This window comes from Acomys russatus, chromosome 5 (assembly GCF_903995435.1).
Source record: "Acomys russatus chromosome 5, mAcoRus1.1, whole genome shotgun sequence".
In the NCBI taxonomy this organism is placed as follows: domain Eukaryota; kingdom Metazoa; phylum Chordata; class Mammalia; order Rodentia; family Muridae; genus Acomys; species Acomys russatus.
In genome coordinates, this window is record NC_067141.1 from 14,318,747 (window position 1) to 14,340,809 (window position 22,063).

The window sequence follows — 22,063 nt, forward strand, 5'->3', positions numbered from 1 at the left end:
TCTTCATAGACACTGGGACACCATGGTTACAAACACTCAGAAAGCACATCTGACTAAATAAAGAGAGCCCTGGGTCACACTGCACCCTCATTTTTGGCCACTGGCGTAGCAGGTACTCAGCAAGTGGGTGCCAGTGCTGACTGGCCAGCTCCAGCCCCAGGACGGCAATTACCTGTCTTCTTTCCACACCGACATCAATAACAAATTTGACCGAGTAGTTCCAGATCAGAGACTCCCCGCAGCTGGTGGTCAGCACCACCCTTCTCTGATAGACTTGGCATTTTTTCTCAGCCTCATCCACTGGCCTGAACAGGTTGCATTTCTCTTTGGGATACAAAGGAATGACCACTAGCTCGCCCAGGTCTGGATTTAAGTTGGATCCTTCCTGACACAAAATTTCATAGGTTTTTTCAATATCCTAAAGTGAGAAAATAAACATCTATGAGAATAAAGAATAATATTTCAGTACAAAACTATCCCATAATTCAATAATGTTGTGGGCAATAATGCACACAGGGAAAGAAGTGTCCATGCTGTTGCCGTAAATTTAAAAAAAAGGAAGACGTAATCTTTCTTTGGGTGAGTTAAATGTGATTTCTACACAATTTCATTGCTTTTAGTCCAGAATGGTCTTCCTCTTGGAAAACATCCTACTGCGTCTATGCCTTTATTCTCCTGTTTTTCTAGCTTGATTCCATTCCTCAGACACAGTAACCTGCACAGATAAGTCAAAGCAGCCTCACATCAGTTGTTCTTTGAGCTAATGAAACTAAGCATTACCCAACATCATCCAGATCTTCTCTAAAGGAAAGCACACCAGCCAGGTGTGCTGGCTCATGCCTGGGTTCCCAGGGCTCGGGGGTGGGTGGGAGTTGGGGGTGGAGGGCTGAGGCAGGAAGAGTGCTGTGAGATCAAGGTCAGCTTGGACTACAGTGTGAAACCTCATCTCAAAAACCTAAAATACAACATAGAGCACACACAAAAGCGTGATTGGGAGTCTCGCCTGGGTCACGTTAGAAATCATCTGACCCACGCGTACTTTAAAGTACCATCTTCTAGTGGTCAAGAAGCAGTTATTGTCTCTGATACCTTGCATTTGCAGGCATTTAGAACCATCTGTTCAAATGCACATCTAACGCTTTGGGAAAATATATACCACCTGCCATAAACTAACTTACAAGCAAATGGGAGTGGCCGAAGGTAAGGTGTTCCAGTTTGCACATCTCAACCCCCTCGACCCCAGCTTTTGAAAAGATGTTACTTGTTACTTAGTCTGAGTGCTTTGCATAGTTTTAACATTTTCTGCTTTTAAAATGTAAGGTAAGCCACCAGATGGGAACCTCAGCTGGCCTACCCGAGTTCACTAAACCCTCAAACTGAAAGGTCGGCTTCTTGTGCCCGCTGTTCCCCTCCCCCTGCCTCTAGCTCATGGTGCCCTCCTGTCTATGCCATTTTGCTTTTTGAGATTGAGTCTGCTTGTTTCTAGTTGTTTACACTTTTTTTTTATTAGTTTATTCTTGTTACATCTCAATGGTTATCCCATCCCTTGTATCCTCCCATTCTTCCCTCCTTCCCATTTTCCCCTTATTCCCCTCCCCTATGACTGTTCCTGAGGGGGATTTCCTCCCCCTGTATATGCTCATAGGTTGTTTACACTTTTAATGTAGAATTTTGGAAATACACACACTTTTTTTTTTTTCAGGAGGAGAAATGAAGGAACTGCTCAGCAGGAAAAAGGCAGAGGTGACAGAATGGATGCCATGCATAGTTCCCACTCCTCACGCATGGCTGATACATGGCTTTGAGGCCATAATCTTCAATAACTGCAAAAGGCAATGAAGAAATACACATCCACGTATACTGTCCATCCATTTCCTTTTCTTTTCTTTTCTTTTTTTAAAGATAGGGTCTCTCTGTATAGCTCTGGCTATCCTGGAACTCACTATGTGAACAAGGCATGGAGATCCTAGCCCTGCCTCTCAAGTGCCGGGATTAAAGGTGTGCCCCACCATGCCCAGCCTACTCCTTCAATTCTTACACCACAAGTCTCTGCAGGACTCCGCTGTGATCACACAAAAAGCTGTGGAGACCATAAACCCACTGAAAGAAGCTACCTGAGACCAAAGAAACCCTGAGCCATGCAGACCATTTCCCAGCAAACTCCAACCATCATGTCATCTGGTTGGACTAACACTACGAACTCACCTTGTATTTTCTACTAATTTATTGTGGGGATCGGTCCCCCCCACGTGTGGGGCTAAATCAGCAACAGAGACGGTGTAACACAGCTAACAAGAACCCACAACTGACTCCCAAACCAAATAGTTAATGGCAATGTCTGCAATTTGAATTTCTTTCTTTTTTAAAAAAAAAAAAATTATTTATAGCCAGGCATGGTGGCACACGCCTTTAATCCCAGCACTCGGGAGGCAGAGGCAGGCAGATCACTGTGAGTTCGAGGCCAGCCTGGTCTACAAAGCTAGTCCAGGATAGCCAAGGCTACACAGAGAAACCCCTGCCTCGAAAAAAAAATTATTTATTTATTTTGTATACAGTATTCTGACTGCACACCACAAGAGGGCATTAGATCTCATCAAAGATGGTTGTGAGCCACCATGTGGTTGCTGGGAACTAAACTCAGGATCTTTGGAAGAGCAGGTAGTGTGCTCTTAACCTCTGAGCTATCTCTCCAGTCCTGAACTGAATTTCTTAAAAAACACTTCTCACCTATGTTATTTTTCTGTGGAACTGAAGGAGCACAGCAGGTTTGTTAATTGTAGGCAGAAATCAAGACACTTTGCGTAGCACAGGAGAAATAACAATCAACAGCTATGAGCAGGGATTTTGAAGACAGGAGCACTGAAGAGGAAGGGGCAGCAGGCAGGGAAGGAGGTCCCTCAGGATGGAAGGGAGACAAAGCTGGCTTCCTGGCAAGTGTGTGGGAGCCAGCAGGAACGGGGCAGCAGCGAGGGAAAGTTGCTATGCTGCTGGACAGGAACCCAGCACTGGCCAGGCCATTGCAGAACCCCCACCCTCCCCCCCCCCCCCCCCGGGCCCAAGAGGGTGAAAGCTCCCTGCAGCCCTCATGACCATCACTTCCAAGGGAGAAGACTATCCCGTTGTCGTGTCTGGGGTTTCTTAACAGGAAGGGCACTTCTAAGTTCCATGAACTGCTACAGCTCACCAGTTGAAAGGTCACCGTGTCACTGACATACAGGTTCCATCACATTTACAAGAATCAAACACCCTAGGACACCTCTACCCCAAATCTGCTGAGACCTTTAGTTTCTAAAGCAGCCATTTGGGATGTCTTTGTTTTGTTTTGCTTTTCATTTTGTTTTACTATTTTTATTTTAATTTTAATTTATATGCATTGGTGTGAGGGTGTCAGATCTTGGAGTTATAGACAGTTGTGAGCTGCCATGTGGGTGCTGGGAATTGAACCCAGGGCCTTTGGAAGAGCAGACAGTGCTCTTAACCACTGTGCCAACTCTCCAGCCCTTGTTTTGTTTTTGAGACAGTTTCACTCTGTAGCCTGGTGAGTGCTTGACTACAAGCTTCCACCTGGCTCTGTTTTGAAATTTCTGATTTTAACCTTAAAGGTGACTGTTTATCCTGTCAGTCATCAGCCTTTTCTTTCTTTCTTTCTTTCTTTCTTTCTTTCTTTTTTTTTTTTCCTCCATCTGGCAATTTCAACTTTGGAATGTCTTAGATTCCTAACTTTACCGTTGTTCCCTCCTTTGGGTTCTTACTCATTTTATGGCTTCCCCAAGGGCCTTTTTAAACATTCTAAATCATGCAACTGGGTCAGGAGGATAGCATAAATCACTATCATAGGAGATTATTATTCAGGAGAATATGGATCATCTGCACAAACAGCTGATAAATGCCCTTATGCAAATGCCTCTAAATTACTTTCCCTAAGGAAACAGATCAAGTTTAAGTCTCAAGACCTGCACCAGGCTCCTTCAGTTCTGAGCCTGAGTTGAGGTCACACCTCTGAGCCACCCCTGGCAGATTCACACCACAGCAGAGGCTCACCCCTTCGTAGCTCAGCTTGTATCCAACATTTTCTGGTTCCTGTAAATCACGAGGACCACAGCATGCCTGCCTCGTACTGAGATGATGGAAGCACTGGAAGGGCGGGGGCAACAGGCTGCTAGTCTTTAAGTCTTTAACTCCAGGGGCTGCTGAGGAGGCAGCGGAGTGTGGAATCTCCTATGTCCATTGTGTCTCTACAAGAGATGGCCTGAGTGCTAAGCAACTTCCACCAAGCTGGGCCAGGAGGAGGATCATGTCTCCGAACTCCTTAAGATGCCGCCCCACAGATAGGCTTTGGGTACCCTATCTGTGGGGCAGCCTATGTGCGCAATGAAGTGTGGTGGGGAATAGCTACATGGTGGCCATGCATCAGGAGCCATGAATTGCTGATTAGAAGCTTCCCAGAGGAAATGCCTTATGACAACACTTGGTGGGGTTGGAACACCACTTACTTGTTCACAGGCCAGGAAGACTACAACGTCACCCTTCTCACCCGAGCGGTGGATTTCAAAGATAAGGCGCAAAACAGACTCGAAAGAATCCTTTGGGGCCCCGCTGAGGTACACAACCTCCACCGGGTGCTTGTTTTTCACTTCTATGAGAGGCACGTTTCCGTAGTAGGAACTGAGTTTGCTGAGGAGGAGAGGCGCGCAGTTAACTATGAGCTTCAGTTCGGGTCGTGCCAGTAACACATCCTTAAGAAGTCCGAGCAGCACATCAGTGGCCATGCTTCTTTCATGGACGTCGTCCAGGATGATGACCCCATAGTTACCCAGGAAAGGATTGGACATCATCTCTCTCTGCAGCATCTCATCAGTACAGTACCTACAAAGAAGACACGCTCAAGTCAGATAATTTGCCTGGAGCCCACGTAAAGGGCTCCCTAAAATACACTCCATGCCCTGCCTGCCCTTCTTTATGGCACTGGTGAATGTTTTCTTGGAGCCCAGATTCCTTTGTGGTGACAGAATATGTAGGGCCACAACACAAAATACCACATAAACATATTTTAAATGTCCTTTGTACATGCTCCACGTCTCCTCAAGGATCATCACAGAAGGCCTGGTCAGAGGCCGCTACTTACACAAAGCTGTGTAACTAAAGATCATTGCAACTGAGTGCCCTGTTGTCACCACAGCTTAGTGATTTAATACACTGTTTTCTAGGAGCCTTTGAGTTTTTACAATTTTTTTTTTTAACTTTTTTAAGACGGGGCTTTCTCTGTGTAGCCCTAGCTGTCCTAGACTTGCTTTGTAGACCAAGCTGGCCTTGAACTCACAAAGATCTACCTGCCTCTGCCTCCGGATTGCTGGGATTAAAGGTGTGCACTACCACACCCAGCTCTTTGAGATGTTTTTAAGATAAAAAAGTTCTAAAGGCCCCATGATAGCGAGCCACTACACAAAGACTTCTTTCTGATACTGTTTATATGTGCACACAAATCACTGCTTGAAGGCAGTTTGATGAATTCTCCACCTATGCCAGCACTTAAGACTGAGGTCTTGGAGCTGGAGAGATGGCTCAGAGGTTGAGAGGATTGACTGCTTTTCCAGAGGTCCTGAGTTCAATTCCCAGCAACCACATGGTGGCTCACAACCATCTATAATGAAATCTGGTGCCCTCTCCTGGCATGCAGGTGTACATGCAGGCAGAACTCTATATACATAATAAACAAACATTTTAAAAAAGAAAAAGAAAAAAGAAAAGACTGAGGGGATTGGATGAGTCTGCTGGCAATGCTGGCCCTTGGCTGATATTTAGCTCAGATTTGGGGGCGAGCTTCCACCCTGTTGCAAACTGACAGGGGTAATTGCCTCGGTTTAGGGCTCATGTGAACGTGTGTTTTCCTCTGGGGAGCCTGCAAGCTTGGGACATCCTGGACAAAGGGTGCTTACTGGCTAGCTCTTAGTCACAACCCTGAGAACTGAGGAGTCCTGTTGAGTTTCCCTGGCAGGACACCTTATACACATCCCAGCTCACTGCTGGAGAACTGCAGTGTGTTTAGCTCCAGGGATTGGGAACAGACATTTTGTTTTGTTTTTCGAGACAGGGTTTCTCTGTGTTAACAGCCTTATGTAAGCTCAATTTTCTTAACAAATATATTTTATTACGAACTTATTTACCTAGAGTACTTCACTTACAACCCGACTAACCTAAACAATAGGAAAAGAGGATTAAGGAACACAATAACAAAACTGTAAGGATATCACATCCAAGAAATGATTCTCCTGGTGTAATCAGCAGGATTTCTTCTGCTGGAATCTGGAGTAACCAGAACCTGGAACCTCAGCAGGAGCCTGGAGCCCCGAAGCCTTCCCTCCAGCGGGTCTCTCTAGGAGCATCTCAAAGTGGAGTGATGAACAGCTAAAACTATCCCAAGTCTCCCAAGGCCCCACCTCCAGTTTTGGGCTCATTTATATCTCTCCTCCCAGAGTCTGTTCACGGATCTTTTCAGCTGGCAACAATCAATCTCCTGCACTAGACGGTTTGTTTTCTAGTGGATTAAAATCACCTGTTCTCTCACAAGACCGTTCCCCATCCCACACTTGGGATCATAACAAAAACAGGTTTATCTCTCCTTCAGCCTTAACTGTCCAGCCTTAAACCAGGCTGGTCTTGAACTCACAGAGATCCCCCTGCATCTGCCTTCCAAGTGCTGGGATTAAAAGGTGTGCACCACGATACCCAGCTCAAAGGGGACAGACTCTTGAAGGTTGCACATTCTTCCTCTGAGGAGCAGCACTCCGTTTACTGTTTCACTTGGCTGGCTTTGTCTGCTTTCAGTGTGATGGACTTTAGTTGTGGGGAGACTGTGCTCTGAACGCAGTAAAGCCCTGGGACAACCCGAACCCGGAAGAACGGGGGACCCGGACACAGTGCTCAATAGCCTTCCAGAGAGAGCAGAGTGAGCAGAAGCAAGCACTTTCCGTTAGCTCCTAGTATATTCGGGCCCCGGACCAATACATACACTTCTCATTTAACCTTCAGAATAATCCTGAAGGCAGATGCTGCTCCTTAGATTTATAAATCAAGAAAAAGGGTCAACAGTTTAAGTACTCAGGCAAGGGTCATGAAGCTAGGGTCAAGCTCAAGGGTTTTTTTTTTTGTTTTGTTTTGTTTTTGTTTTTTGAGGCAGGGTCTCACTACGTAGCCATGGCTTGCCTGGAACTCACAGTGTAGCCTAGGTTAACCTCAAACTTCCTACCACACTCAAGAATTAAAGGTATATACCACCATGTCCAGCTTAGGCTTAAGATTTGAACCAAATGATTTATCATATCTGATGTTGTTATCAGATCAGACCCTTCCTCCTCTACCTACAGGGTTGGGTGGAAAGATTTCGCATTTGGCTCTTCCTCTCACTTTATGAGAACAAAGCTTTACTCTTTGTCTTTCTGTTAATACTGACTCATCCTGTGTCTTCTCAAATGAGCAGTATCAGATTGTGGTCCCTTCCTAAACAAGAAATGATAAAACCTAAGAGTGGAGTTTTCCTGAGTACAATATTATTGCATTTTATGCAAGATGCCGATAATGCATCCAAAATCTAGCTTTCCAGTCATCTTCCTCAGAGGTTAACTAGGACACGGTGACCTAAGCTACTTTTGCCCTATTTCAAAGCAAATTATGTTTATGTCTGCTCCTTTCATGTCACAAATACAATTCTGTATCGTTTCAGCAAAACTCAGCTGAGCACCTATCTACTCAACACTCAGCTTTCTCAAAGCCATGCTTTCTGTAACGCGGAGGAGGCATGAGTTATGTAAATATATCCAGATTTGGTTAAAAGGTGAGAGATTGGTGGGCTAATTAAAACTCTGCTAGACTAAGTAGGATGACTCATTACTTACAGAATGACAAACCTTCAGCCTTTCCCCCACAACACAAAGCCCCTCTCCCTCCCCCACAACACAAAGCCCCCCTCCCTCCCTCCTCCACTTCCTCCATCCCTTCTTTCATTCACCATGTAGCCCTTGCTGGCCTGAAGCTCACTATGTAGACTATCCTAGCCTCAGGGGTCCACCTGCCCACCTGCCTCTTGAGTTCTTTATTTTTTTTTTTTAAGATTTATTTATTTATTATGTATACAGTGTTCTGCCTGCATACAACTGCACGCTAGACAAGGGCACCAGATCTCATTACAGATGGTTGTGAGCTACCATGTGGTTGCTGGGAATTGAACTCAGGACCTTTGGAAGAACAGCCAGTGCTCTTAACCTCTGAGCCATCTCTCCAGCCCAGCCTCTTGAGTTCTGGGATTAAATGTGTATGCCACCAAACTTGGTAAGATTCATTTCTCATTTTCACATTAATAAGATCCCATGTGAACAATGCTTTAATAAATGTTGTCATAGTAACTATATAGATATGCTGTCAGTGTAATAGGTAATGTAACAGTTAGCACCTTAAATTCTCAAGACTTGTAAGAGCCAAGAATAACATATTAAAAAGTTGTATTATATTTGTACCTTCTGAAATGTTTTATACTGAGTTTGACCCTAATGAAAACTGCAGAGGTTTAAGATCCACATCTGCTACACAGGAGACCCACTGCACAGGACCCACTGCACAGGCGACCCACTGCACAGGAATTCACTGCACAGGAGACCCACTGCATAGGAGACTCACTGTACAGGAATTCACTGCACAGGCGACCCACTGCACAGGAATTCACTGCACAGGAGACTCACTGTACAGGAATTCACTGCACAGGAGACCCACTGCACAGGAATTCACTGCACAGGAGACCCACTGCACAGGAATTCACTGCACAGGAGACCCACTGCACAGGAGACCCACTGTACAGGACCCACTGCACAGGACCCACTGCACAGGAGACCCACTGCACAGGAGACCCACTGTACAGGACCCACTGCACAGGAGACCCACTGCATAGGAGACTCACTGTACAGGAATTCACTGCACAGGCGACCCACTGCACAGGAATTCACTGCACAGGAGACCCACTGCACAGGAGACTCACTGTACAGGAATTCACTGCACAGGAATTCACTGCACAGGAGACCCACTGCACAGGAATTCACTGCACAGGAGACCCACTGCACAGGAATTCACTGCACAGGAGACCCACTGCACAGGAGACCCACTGTACAGGAGACCCACTATACAGGAGACCCACTGTACAGGAGACTGTGGCATGCAGAGAAGAAAACACTTTTAGGTATGCAGTACTTAGGTGTCTACTATCTAGAAAGATCAGGAAAAAAGCTTAAAGAACTACATTTTTAAAAATACCGTTAAAAAAGCAGCAAAAGGAAGGAAGGAAAAATTATACTTGCTTTGTTTTGATTTTTTTTTTTTTTTTTTTGACACAGGGTTTCTTCTGTGTAATATTGGCTGTCCTAGACTCGCTTTGTAGACCAGGCTGGCCTCGAACTCAGAGAGCCACCTGCCTCTGCCTCCTGAGTGCTGGGATTAAAGGCAAGCACCACTACACCCAGCTGAAAAAAATTATCTTTAAAAAAAAAGATTTATTTATTATTTATAAAGTATTCTGCTTGCGTGTATACCTGCACACCAGAAGAAGGCACCAGATCTCATTATAGTTGGTTGTGAGCCACTATGTGGTTGTTGGGAATTGAACTCAGGACCTTTGGAAGAGCAGACAGTGCTCTTAACCCCTGAGCCATCCTTCTAGCTCTGGAAGGAAAAATTATCTTAACCAGGTATCTGTGATAAGCCCAGGAGGGTTACACAGAAAACAAAAAAAGGTAAGACTGGATACAGAAGACTAGCTTCTTTACTTAGTAATTACCTTTAGAGCTCATGATTGATGGGCTGGCAATGTAGCTCAGTGGTAGAGTACTTGCCCAGCATGTGCAAGGCCCTGGCCCAACATCATTAAGACACACATTTGGTTTACATCACCATTCAATCTGAGGGCACTCAAAATCAGCTCGCCTACTTCTCCAGGAAAATAGAACTGTCTCTGGAAACAATCCTAAAGATATAATTACAGATTTAATTATAATCATAAACTAGTCACTACCCACACTATGCTTCAGGCCTATGTCTTCAGCCCTTTACTCCTTACACCCCTCTGAACAGCTATTGGTTTTATGGATGAGGAGAGCTGAACAGAGAGAGCTCTGGGAGGAACCTACCCAGAGTACCCGCTAGAAAGCAGGAGACTCTGGTGTACAGCTATGAGGCCTCGTGGGCAGACAGGCTCTGGGAGGAACGTAGGGTATACTGTAGAGAGGCTTTTCAGTCTTTGGGCCACCTTGAGGCTCGGACCATACCCTGTGTCCTGCTAGCAAGTTCTTACAGGGAAGATATGGACTTGAAAAGATAGGCAGTCCAGTAGCAGCAGAGAACAGACCCTGCAGTAGCCAGAACATTCCATCCACATGAGCCACAGCTTACCCCAAGCCCCAGGGCTCCTACTCAGAAAGCTTTAGCACTGAAACACTTTAGCACAGAAACTGAGTCCTTCCTCTGCCTGACAGAATCCCGTGCTTAAAAGAATCCCATGAAAACCAAGTCCAAATCACACTGATGTTTAAAAAAGTAAGGCATGTTCTGCTACCCTCTTACAAGGATAGGAGATCCCACTTTCTGTGCCTCTGTGACTTTAATAATAATAACGGAAGATTATGATTTCAATTCATTAACATAAAAGCCATTACATCTAAGAGGTCTTTCTAAAGTCTTTCAAAGTCTAGATGCAGTGACTACAGAACTTAGTTGCAGCATTATTCAACTAAAAGAGACTATTCAAAAGGTCACTCTAAAGAGTGAAAAATAAAGGGAGTATAGGTGGGGGTGGGGCAAAGGCAGGAGGACTAAGAGCTTTGGGCCAGCCTTGGCTACAGAGTGAGACTTTTCTCAACACCTCTCCTAAGTCAAAAGTAGTGAATGAAAATGCTAAGCGTAAGCACCTTTCTGCTTCCTGTTGTTTCTTTTCTCCTGTTTAACCAATCTTCAACTAAACTAGTGTGTGAGCTCCTAAGAGGCAGGGAGGGGTGCTTCTCTTCTCCATGTGTCCTGTATATAGTAGGTAAGTTATAAGCATGTGTACACCCACCAGCTCCATGCACTGTGAATTTCACAAAGGTAAAAGGGCCTTAAGAACCTTATTTAGGTCAAGGTGTTACTGGCTCTGACATGTCGGTATGAGTCACAATCAGAATGAGTCATAAGGGTGTCGGGTTGGGGCAGTACTCCATCCTCTCACCACTGAACTAGGGGACATCCTCCATGGGACAAGCATGTCAGAGACGGGGACAACAGTGTGCAGAACGCCATCCCTGCCCCGTGGCTCTAAAGCACCACTACTCAATGGAAGTGCCACACACGGCATGGAGCTGAGTGAGTTACGGGTACGCAGGTATTCTGGCCCCGAGAGCAGTATATTCCGATCTCTTGAGCTCCTAGAGGGGAACCCAGTGCCCAGCACTCCTGAAGCCCACGGGAGGTCACCCCTGGCTGGAAGAGCTGGTACTGGCTGTGAGGGTGAGAAGCTACTTTTCCAATTCTCCCACTTCAGTGTTCTTTTTCCTACTTTCTGTCATGCCCTTGGTAACCTCTGTTACAGAAAGCCAAACACAAATATCTGATAACATGACTTCCTGCAGCCTCAAGGGCAGCTCCTCGGAACCCCTAAGACATCAGATGCCACAGCATGTGGAGCTGAGGGTGGGAGCCCGTCCCGAGTCTCTGATGGCCACCCCTACAAAGTCAGGGAAGCCTCCCTAGTGCAGGTGACCCTTGCACTGAGTTTTGAGTGACTGGAAAGAACCGGCCAATCCCAGAAGAGGCACAGACAAGCCAAGTGCAGTGATGGGAAGACAGGCAGGAGGGATGGAGGTGTGGGAACATGGGTGCCACACAGAGCTGCAGGGAGCCACCCAGCCAGCACCCGGCCAATGGTGATGGGCTCACCAGGAGGTACAGCTCTCTAAGCACATGGTGGGAAGAAGGGCTTGGGTGAAACTAACAAGTTGTAATTCCCCCTGAGGATTATAATCATGGAAGTTTAGACAAGAAACAACGGAGGCTACTAGGGAGGGAAGACAAGAGGTGTGCATCAGGCTAGAGAGGGCAGTTATTACACCATGGCTGCTTGACACGTAAAAGGCAAGGCCAATGCTCTGTGGACTGCAGAAGCCAAGCCAAGAGGCCCCTAGCCCGAGATGAGGTGCCTGCATACAAACCTTAGGATTGTTTCACTGGTGCAGCAGTTCTCAAAAGGAATCACATAGCCAACTTCATGACCAATATTAACATCCATCTCATCGGCCACCCGCAGGGCCAGCTGGACCGCCGTCTGCTTGTGGACCTGTGTGCATATCACACCTCCATGCTGGTAATGGATGGAAAGGCAATATTCAGCACACCACTGAGGAACCTTTGACAGGGAAAAATGACACAGGATCAGCCCCTGCTCGGAAAGACAACCAAACTCCAAACACAGAGGAGCAGCTCTTTTTCATAGCTGGCTTCACACTAAGACCTTTTCTTTCACTAGTTAATTACCTGCGGACTGTATTAAGCCTTAGTAGTGGAGCTCTGCGCAATCGATACTATGCACTCTAATCACTAATACATGGAACTAAGAGCAGTCGGGTGCTATCAGAAATTGGAAACCATAAAGTTTTGACTCGCTGATTTTAGAAAGGGAGTTACAGCTGTGAATCAAAATGTTTAAACCAATGCCTCTTAAATTTTTTTTTAGGGGTGTATTTGTTTTATGTGTATGAGTATTTTGTTCATGTGTGTGCACTGCATGCATGCAGTGCCCTCCGAGGCCAGAAGAGGCAGTGGGTCTCTGAGAAGTAGCGTTACAGATGGTGCAGGAACAGAACCCAGATCCTCTGCAAGTGCAGCAAGTACTCTCATCTGATGAGCAGTCTCTCCAGCCTCGACCTATGCCATTTTGAAAGACTCATGTAGACACACAATAAAAATTTTTCTGGAAATAAGAAAGCCCAATCAAAAATACAACTTCATATGAGCTATTATGTTTTAAAGAATGTAGTAATAAGTAGCATATAAATAAAAAATAGCAACCCCAAATTAAAGCATTTACATTTAAATTTAAGCAATCACTGTATAACAATATCCAAATGAGCCTGCTTAACATAAAGCTAATATATTGTCCCAATTTACTATCTGAATATAATTAAAAATCAACTCAGTAAGATAACCAACCAACTTGCCTAGAGTCAATTTCAAGCAAAGCTGATCTTTGGACATTTTATTTTCAAAATCTTTTTATCTAAAATGTGTTATACAGTTGGAGAGATGGCTCAGTAGTTAAAAGCACTGGCTGCTCTTCAGATGACCTGGGTTCGATTCCCACAGTAGCTCACAAAACTGTCTGTAGTTCTAGTTCCAGGGGAATTTGGTGCCGTCTTCTGACCTCCATGGGCACCGTGTATGTGGTGCAGAGGCATGCATGCAGGCAACACACCCACATAAAATAAAATAAAAATTTAAAAATTAAAAATAAAAATGTGTTATGACCAACCGAGTTTTAGTCAAAGTCATTTGTGCAGTAATTATAGAAGGTATCAAATTCATTTTGTCAACTATGATCTTATGTCACTGTTAATAAATTTTGTATTGTTTTGGTTTTTTGAGGTTTCTCTGTGTAGTCCTGGCTGTCCTGGACTCATGTTCTAGACCAGGCTGGTGTTGAACTCACAGAGGTCTGCCTACTACTGTCTCCAAAGTGCAGGGACTAAAGACATGCGCCACCACCACCTGGTCCAAGAGTGTTTTTAAAACTGATTTGGGCAGTAAAAATCTGTTAACGTTTTAAAATTACCTTGACATTGCTATTGAGACTCATAATGGAATTGTTAGATTCTTGTAATAATTTGAAAGTGTTAGCAATTCCAAAATGGGCTGGCCACAAAGTTGCCATGACTAAAGACACAAATGTAGTCCTTCTACATAAGGGGCCAAGCTTGTCAATAGGCTGAAAATTATCAGTTATTATTTATTTGCTGCCTACTTTGCTCTATGAAAGAAAGTTTGAGCACTGAAGAAATCAAAATCAGGACGTAACTCAGGAAGCAGCCAGGCACCCAGGGAGTCCCTGGCTGGCTGCTTAATGTTTTTCCTATGGTTTAGTTTCTGAGGAGAGAACCTCCATGTCTGAACATCTTCCATTTTAGGCTCACTGCTGTCCCCTCCTAGGTGAATTAGCTGACCATTCTCAGCTGGCAGGCCCAAGGTGGGGGTAGCAAGTGTGTGTGTGGGGGAGGATGCTTGACATCACAGAGCCACAGGCTTCTCACCCCTGGGTCCTCCTCCCCAATAGACAATGAGCTGTGAGGGCAGAGACCCAGGTTCTTTATCACCAAGTTATCCCAATTATCAGTTAATATTTGTTAGCCAGGAAAAACAATTTCTTGTATTTTTTTTCAGAACTTTCTGTGATTCTAAATAGTCTATCTTGAATTGTTTCAAAATGACTGGCCTAAACAGAAATTCATATAAAGTTCTGTTTCCTTCATTCCTTGGTGTAATGGTTAAACCTTCATAATCAACTTGATAGGGTTTAAAACTGCCCAGAGCTGTCCGTGAGAATGTTTGTGGGAGGTTTAGTGAAGGAGGCAAGACCCAATGTGTGTAGAATATCATCCTATAGACTGAGGTCCTAGACTGAATAAAAAGGAAAAACGGGGGGGGGGGGGGGGGGGGGGGCCAGGGTGCATTTCACTCCATGGATAACACACCTCTGCGTGAGCATGAGGACCTGAGTTCATGCCCAGCATGTGACAAAGTGCTCCTGTGGGACACGCCAGCTACGAAGGCAGACAGACCTCCCTGGGCCTCCCAGGCAGTCTAGCTAAAGCAACAAGCTCCTGGTTTTTTGAGAGACCCTTTCTTAAAATAGAAGGTGTAGGGTAATTGAAGGAGATACTTGATGCTGACTTCTGGCCTCCACAATGTTGGCACATCTGCACATGTACATAAAAACAAACAAACAGACAAACAGAAAACAAAAGGAAAGGAACTGACATCAACACCCATAGCTCTGCTCCCTGACTGGACGCAGTATGAGCAGCTGCCTCAAGCTCCTGCCACCTTGAACTGTGAGCTGAAATAAACCCCACTTAGGGTGATTTTATTAGGTGTTTTATCACTGCAACAAAAAGGTAACTAGTACAACTAACAAACCACTTGTATCCTTCCCTTTAAAGTTCATTTCTTTTGCTAGGCAGTGGTGGTGCACGCCTTTCATCCCAGCTCTTGGAAGACAGAGGCAGGCGGATCTCTGAGTTCGAGGCCAGCCTGGTCTACAAAGCGAGTCCAGGACATCCAAGGCTACACAAACCTTAAAAAAAAAAAAAAAAAAAAAGGTTGATTTCTCTTGCCAGGGTCCTCTACCTAGGGTTCCTAGCCAGGACCTCAAACAGGATTCTTTTGTAAACTGATTAAAGTAACCTTTTTAGCCATATGCCTTTAATCCCAGGAGTCAGGAGGCAGAGGCAGAGGAATGGCCAGGGCTACACACAGAAAACCCTGTCTCAAAAAAGCAACAAACAAAACAAAATAAGTAACATTTTGAATCTTTTGTCTCCCCATATGGAACATCCATATTTGTGGCTTAATATTCAAGGAAAGACCTGACACACAGTATGGCTAAAACATTTTTGAACAACTGTGAGACTCTGGTGACCAAGAAGATGAGGCTCCTCCGCTCTCTCAGTGCTCACAGGCCAGTGGGGGTGGGGGACAGGTGACTCTGGGACATAAAAAGACATTATAATAAAGGAGAAGAGGAAAGAATCTAAGGAGTCTTCTCTTGGCATCAAATAAAGCTGGGCCATTCATCACAGAGGACAACAGGCAAAAGCCTCTAATAAACTCCGTGTGCTGGGGAAAGAGGCAGACAGTGCAGGATTCCTCACTAAAACACTGGGGTAATGGGCAATTAACATGAACAGCACCTGAGCAGGTAATCTGCATGAATGGAGCCACAGAGCTGCATAGGAATCCGTGGGAGGCAGGCCAGGGCGTGGCTCTAGAGTCTCAGAGCTGAAAGGGACCTTAGGAAGCCGTAGCCCTGACCTGGGAAGGGTCCTTCCACAGGTCAGATAAAACACCCAGTGGAGGAGGGAACACACACTTGCTTTGCTCAGAGAAGAGATGTTTACTTAGCAACCAAACTCACAGCTGAGCAGAAACCGCAACTAATTCCAGAGCCCAGAAGATGAGTCCATTACACTCGGATAATGACAGTATGCCTGTGCTGCAGTGCTCTCTCTCTGAGCAGAAAAGGGAGGAGTCCTGGTGGTAAGATTCTACCCTCATTGCCTCATTACTCTAGGCTAGCAGTTCTCAACCAGTAGGTCGTGACCCCTTTGGGGAGGGGGCGTGTCAAACAACCCTTTCACAGGGGTCCCCTGGGACCATAGGAAAACACAGATATTTACACTCTGATCTGCAATGGTAGCAAAATTACAGTTATGAAGTAGCAATGAAAATAATAATGTTTGGAGGTCATGACTGAAGAGTGGCAGCACTAGGAAGGGAGAGAACCGCTGCTCTAGACCAACTAGGGGCCATTCTGAAGTGTACGCCCTTGGCAAATGTCAAGCACTGCTGAAGAGCAGGAGTCAGACAAAGCCGGAATTCTGGCCATTTAATGACATCAAGGGACAGATGGAGCACTTTCTAAGAAGGCTTTGTATCTGTGTGTCTGTCTGCACTGGTGAACTCTGCCTACTGTCATGGCTAAGGCTCCTTGCTTGACTCTGTCGTTGCTCCAGGCAATGCTCACTGCGGGGAGGGGGGCACTTTTCGCTGTCCCAGAGGACCCTGACGCGGTCACCTCACAGTCACCTTCAGAACAGAGGTCTCAGTCCTCGTTGCAGTTTTTCTTTGGACATTCTTCCTTACCAGATGGTCCTGCTGTGGGCAGGCAAGGGGCCAAGTTGGGTCTGTGAGAAGCACGTAGAGCTACATCTTTCCACAGCCCGCTGGGCTTGCTCTCTTTGGGAAAAGGAACTCTGAGATACTGTGTGACAACAATGCTACTAAGCATGTGGCAAAAGCTGTGCAGTACAGTGGAGGGAAAATAGGACACTGCGCTTTCACCACTGAACAGGAAAACTCTGTTCAAAGCAGCAGTAGAAACACCCACGGCCAGATACCTGCTCTAGAAATTCCCACCAGCTGGAAATAATCATACAGAATGCATCTATCCAATTACCATGTTTTCTCAATCCATTTTCTTTTGGTTTTTCAAGACAGGGTTTCTCTGTGTAGCCTTGGCTGTCCTGAACTCCTTTATATATCAGGCTGGCCTTGAACTCACAGTGATCCGCCTGCCTCTGCTTCCCAGAGTGCTGGGATTACAGGTGTGCGCCACCATGACTGGCTTTCTCCATCTATTTTCTAAAAGTGGTTTTACGAACTGTCAGACACGCCAACTGTGTAAAAGCCCTTGAAGAAAGGCATGCCTTCTACTCTGCCCAAAGCCTCACCTGCTTCCAGGACTCCTGGGATAGGAGTAACTGTCAGGGTAGACAGCAGGAATGTGTGTCTCTGGACTTGAGGGCAATGAGAGAGGTGGGTAACCCTAATTTCCATTGGCTCTGTGGCCTTCTGTTACTGACTGGTGCTCTCTTCCAGTGCAAATTCAGGTGAAACAAAAAGGTTCCAGTACAGCACATACAAGAGCCCAGGCTGTGGGATTCTGGGAGACCTGAGGTCAGCTGCACAGATTCCTGCAAGAATCTACCAGCCAAATCCAGACCAGAACCCAGAGCAGCAGTATTGTGTGTGGCCTCATCTGGCAAGATGACATCTACCAGAGGCGCTGGTGTGGAGCTGTCTTGCCCTTTCCATCAGCTGCTACAGAGCATTTATCCATATCAACACTGGAAAAAGAGCAAGAAGGGCCCTGTGAGAGAAAATGACCACTGTCCCATGGAACACTCCCTGGCCCCAGATCCACAAGTCCTTGCTGGTATCTCTAGCCTGGGCTGCAGGAAAGCCTCCTTCACATCTTCCCCTAGAGTCCCAAGGACATCACTCCTGCAGAACACCAGTCTCTTCAGTATCAAGATAACCAGACTCCCTTTCTCTGACGGAGTCCTGAGGACTAGCCATCTACCCAAAGATGGGAGTCTCTCCACGTGACCCGTGCAGAGTGGCTGTGGAGCTGACTCCCAAAGCGGCTCACTCTGCCAATGCCAGCGAGTAAGTCAGAGCACTTGACAGTGGACGGTGCTTGTGAGTTCTGAGTCATACATCCGCATATTTGGCCTTTGCATGTGCATAGGTCAAATCTTCCAGCAGAGAATAGTGGACAGGGATACCAGGCCAAGATTAGGGACAGTTAACATCACCAGTGTCTTAAACTAACTCTTAGCTGTTTTGTGCTTAGTCATGTCATGACCCCTCTGACTCTTGGGGCATTAGGGGGGAAAGCTGGAGTGGCTCTAGAAATGCTTTTCCTCCCTTCCGGCTTTCCTCAGACTATCCCAAAACAGTGATAGGAAGAGGCTCCGTGGACGGGTGAGAAGTTGTCTTTCTCTTCCCAGGGCAGTCACTAAGCTGCCCCCTTAACATCTGCACCACAAAGGGAAGGCAGTGTTAGGAGCTTTGACTCTGAAGGTAAGTTTTTCTTTGACAGACTTAAAATTGTAGGGAACAAAAAGAGAGCCTTGGAAACAAAACAAAACAGGTTACTTTCAGAATTTAGAAAACAACAAATGAATATACCCATTTTGTCTTAATTTGAATACAATTTGATTTCTTTAAACCAGCCTTAGCTGTCCTGGACTTCCTTTGTAGACCAGGCTGGCCTTGAACTCACAGAGATCCACCTGCCTCTGCTTCCCTGAGGGCTGGACCACCACGCCCAGCAAAAATAAGATTTTATTTTATTTATTTATTTATTTAATGAGACAGAGTTTCTCTGTGTAGCCTTGGCTGTCCTGGACTCACTTTGTAGACCAGGTTGGCCTTGACCTCACAGGTTGCCTGCCTCTGCCTTGCTGAGTAAGGGATTAAAGGCACACACCACCAAACCTGGCTAAAATCAAGATTTTAAAAAGATAAACTTTAAAATATAAATTTTCATCTGGCTACAAACACCAGAAAAAAAATCCATTTAGTTCTTATAATGAATTAAAGTAAATTGATTTAAAAGCCAACAAAAAACCAAGCCTCATCAGAGTGTGAATAATACATCATAATAAATTCTTGACATCAGCAGTTATAAACCAGATAGAAACCATCAGTGCCCAGCTCTCCTCTCTCCAAAGGACACTAAGGAGACATGGAAGAGGCGGGCACAGTGTGGGTGTTCTTTTCAACCAACTCAGATTGCAAGGTTCAGCTGTGCAACTTGAGCCAGCACATTGTCAAAGGCTTCCGGGCCACAGTTCTGTCATCTGAAAAACCTCTGTGCTTCTCTCACCAGATACTCTCCATGGTCTATTCTAATTGTTTCATTATAAGAATCTATAATGTAAAACACAGACCTTACTTGAGCCAAAAGCTGAAGTTCAAACACAACAAGCTGGACAGAAGTGTTCAGTAACCGTCTGTCCTTGGAGCTCAGGACCCACCCCCAGTACGATTATACTTGCCCAGTTCACAAATCCTCCTTGGCTCATATCAATACTGGGAACATTTGTATTCCCAAATTTATATTTTTAGCATGCTAGAAATCGAACCCAGGCCTCAGACGTTTTTGGCAAGTGCTCTGTCACTGAGCCACACTCCTAGCTACTACACCCATCCTTTAGCAGCCCTGATTCTTTCTTCTCTACGTAGTCGCAGGCCTGGATGGTATTTGCCCATTCTGTTATTTCTTCTGCAAGGCAAATCAGGATTTCTGCTGGGCATGGTGGCATATACTCATAAGCCCGGCACTGGCAGGTAGAATCAAAATCCTGGCAGGCAGCAGGATCAGGAATTCAATGACAGCCTGGGCAACGGGCTGACCTTTTCTCCAAAATAAATGAAAGACTGAAAGACGAGGAGACAGATTCATTGTGTCTTTGGTTTCTGAGCTCAGCCAGCTTCAAACCTAACAACAGTCATGCAGGCTGGAGGGATGCTCAGCAGTTAAGAGCACTGACTGCTCTTCAGAGGGCCTGGGCTTAGTTCTAGGCATCCGCATGGTGGCTTGCAATCATTCTTAACTCCAGTTTTACATCTGGCACCCTCTTCTGGTCTCCTTGGGTACCAAGCACACACATGGTGCAGACATACATGTAGGCCAAACACTCAAAGATACAAAATTAAAATAATCAAAAAACTTAAAAAAAAAAGAAAGAAAGAAAGAAAAGAAAAAGAAAAAGAAAAGAAAGAAGGAAGGAAAGAAAAGGTGCTGGTCATGGTGTGCACCTTTAATCCCAGAATTTGGGAGGCAGAGACAGTGGATCATTGTGAGTTCGAGGCCAGCCTGGTCTACAAAGCAAATCCAAAACAAAAACAAGGCTACACAGAGAAACCCTGTCTCGAAACAAAACAAAAACAAAACACAAAAAAACCCCAAAACAAAACAAAACAACCCCCGCCCCCCAAAAAAGGCAAGAACAGCCAGGTGTTTAAGTTATCCCACTGAAATGTGAACAAACATCAAGGGTGATCCTCTAAACCCAGGCGGGGAAATAACTAACTCCGACCTCATCTTCTAAGGCCTCATCTACTGATGAGATAGTTTAAGTAAACTCCAGTTTCCTGTGTGTAAAAACCAAGGTTGGTTTACAGCACCCAAGTTGCTAGCACTCTTTTTGTTTGGTTGCAACATTTCACACAGGCAAGGCCGCAGGCCTCTCCAACGGGTCCTCACCTGAGAGCTCTTGCCACACTTGGCATCTCCTGACACGACCACAATCTGATTTTGCAGCAGGCTCTCCATGAAGGAGTATTTTTCTTTCCATATTGGAAGCTCTTCTCTCTCTTTCAAAAGTTTATAATATCGCGAAGAGTATGGCAAGCCATCAAAAGGGTTCAGCTCCAGATCCTCGCAGGCCAGGACCCCGTCCTCGTCGCCATCGCTGGAATCTAAGGATTCGGGAAAATAGCGTTTTTCTGGGGAGGAGTTTGGATGCTCCAGGTCCTCTTCGTCCATTTCTTCCCACAGTGAGCTCAGGCCGTTCACATTCCACGGTCCAGTTCCCCCTTCAGCAGCCCATTGCTGACGGTGTACGGCCGCTCACACACTCAGCCGGGCTCCCAGGCCCAGGTCGGGATTCCAGCAAGTTAATTCCTCAAACCCGTGTCCGTGGTTGCCGGGTTACCCTCTGTGCTGGCTCACTTCAGCGCTCGTGGTCTGTTAAATGGCTTTCCACAAACCACACTAAAAACAAACACATGGAAGAAGAATGTAAAACCGGGTAACTTACAGGAAGTTAAAAACAGAAAACGTAGACACACTTAAAGCAAACATTGGGCCTTTTCGACTAACTGGCTACTGTTTGTCCCGGCTGCTGCCTGCTTCACACCGGCTCTCACACGAGCCTGCAGCTTTGGAAAGCAATCCTCACTGAGCCTGGTGCTCTCTCCCTGACCTCTGTCCAAGCCTCCGCAGCTCGGTAGCTGTGAATGGAAAGCAACAGGGAGGCTGATCAGAATTGTGAGGCTAATCAGTCACGTGGCCACCTAATCCCAGGACAAAGAGGCATAGACTTTTATAAAGGAGTGCCAGCCAGGAGAGTGGTCCCCAAACACCAGCAAAAGTTTCCTATTACCCAGCATGCCTCGGGTGTAAAGGACCTTTTAAGAAACCCGACTTTGCTCATGCCGGTTTACAAATCCCAGTGAGTGAAGTGAATTTATTATTATTTCTTTTTATCTTTTTCTAATAAAGCCATTGTCTAATTAAATCAGAACTCTCTGGCATTCTTCTTGAGATTCCTGAGTTTGAAGCCCAACAAACCAGCGTCAAAATAATAAAAGATGACTAGGGAAAGGTAAAACTCACACCAAGGTCATATCCTTTACATGCCAAGTGAGACATCTTTTTCCTCCTTCTCCAGTTACTAACGATTAACAGGGGGAGGTAAGCCAATTGGTGATG

The 22,063-nt window shown here is 45.7% G+C and overlaps 1 protein-coding gene across 1 annotated transcript in view; it reads right to left on the reverse strand.

Moving 5' to 3' along the window:
- The window catches only part of Dhx32 (DEAH-box helicase 32 (putative)), a 37,832-nt gene extending 16,641 nt beyond the window's left edge, over positions 1-21,191 (reverse strand). The window contains exons 1-4 of the mRNA XM_051145471.1: positions 20,834-21,191; positions 12,219-12,412; positions 4,494-4,866; positions 173-418 (exon numbers count right to left, since the gene is read on the reverse strand). Coding sequence (XP_051001428.1) covers positions 173-418; positions 4,494-4,866; positions 12,219-12,412; positions 20,834-21,115 — 1,095 coding nt within the window. The 5' untranslated portion in view covers positions 21,116-21,191. The remainder of the gene's footprint in view (positions 1-172; positions 419-4,493; positions 4,867-12,218; positions 12,413-20,833) is intronic.
- Positions 21,192-22,063: the final 872 nt, after the last annotated feature.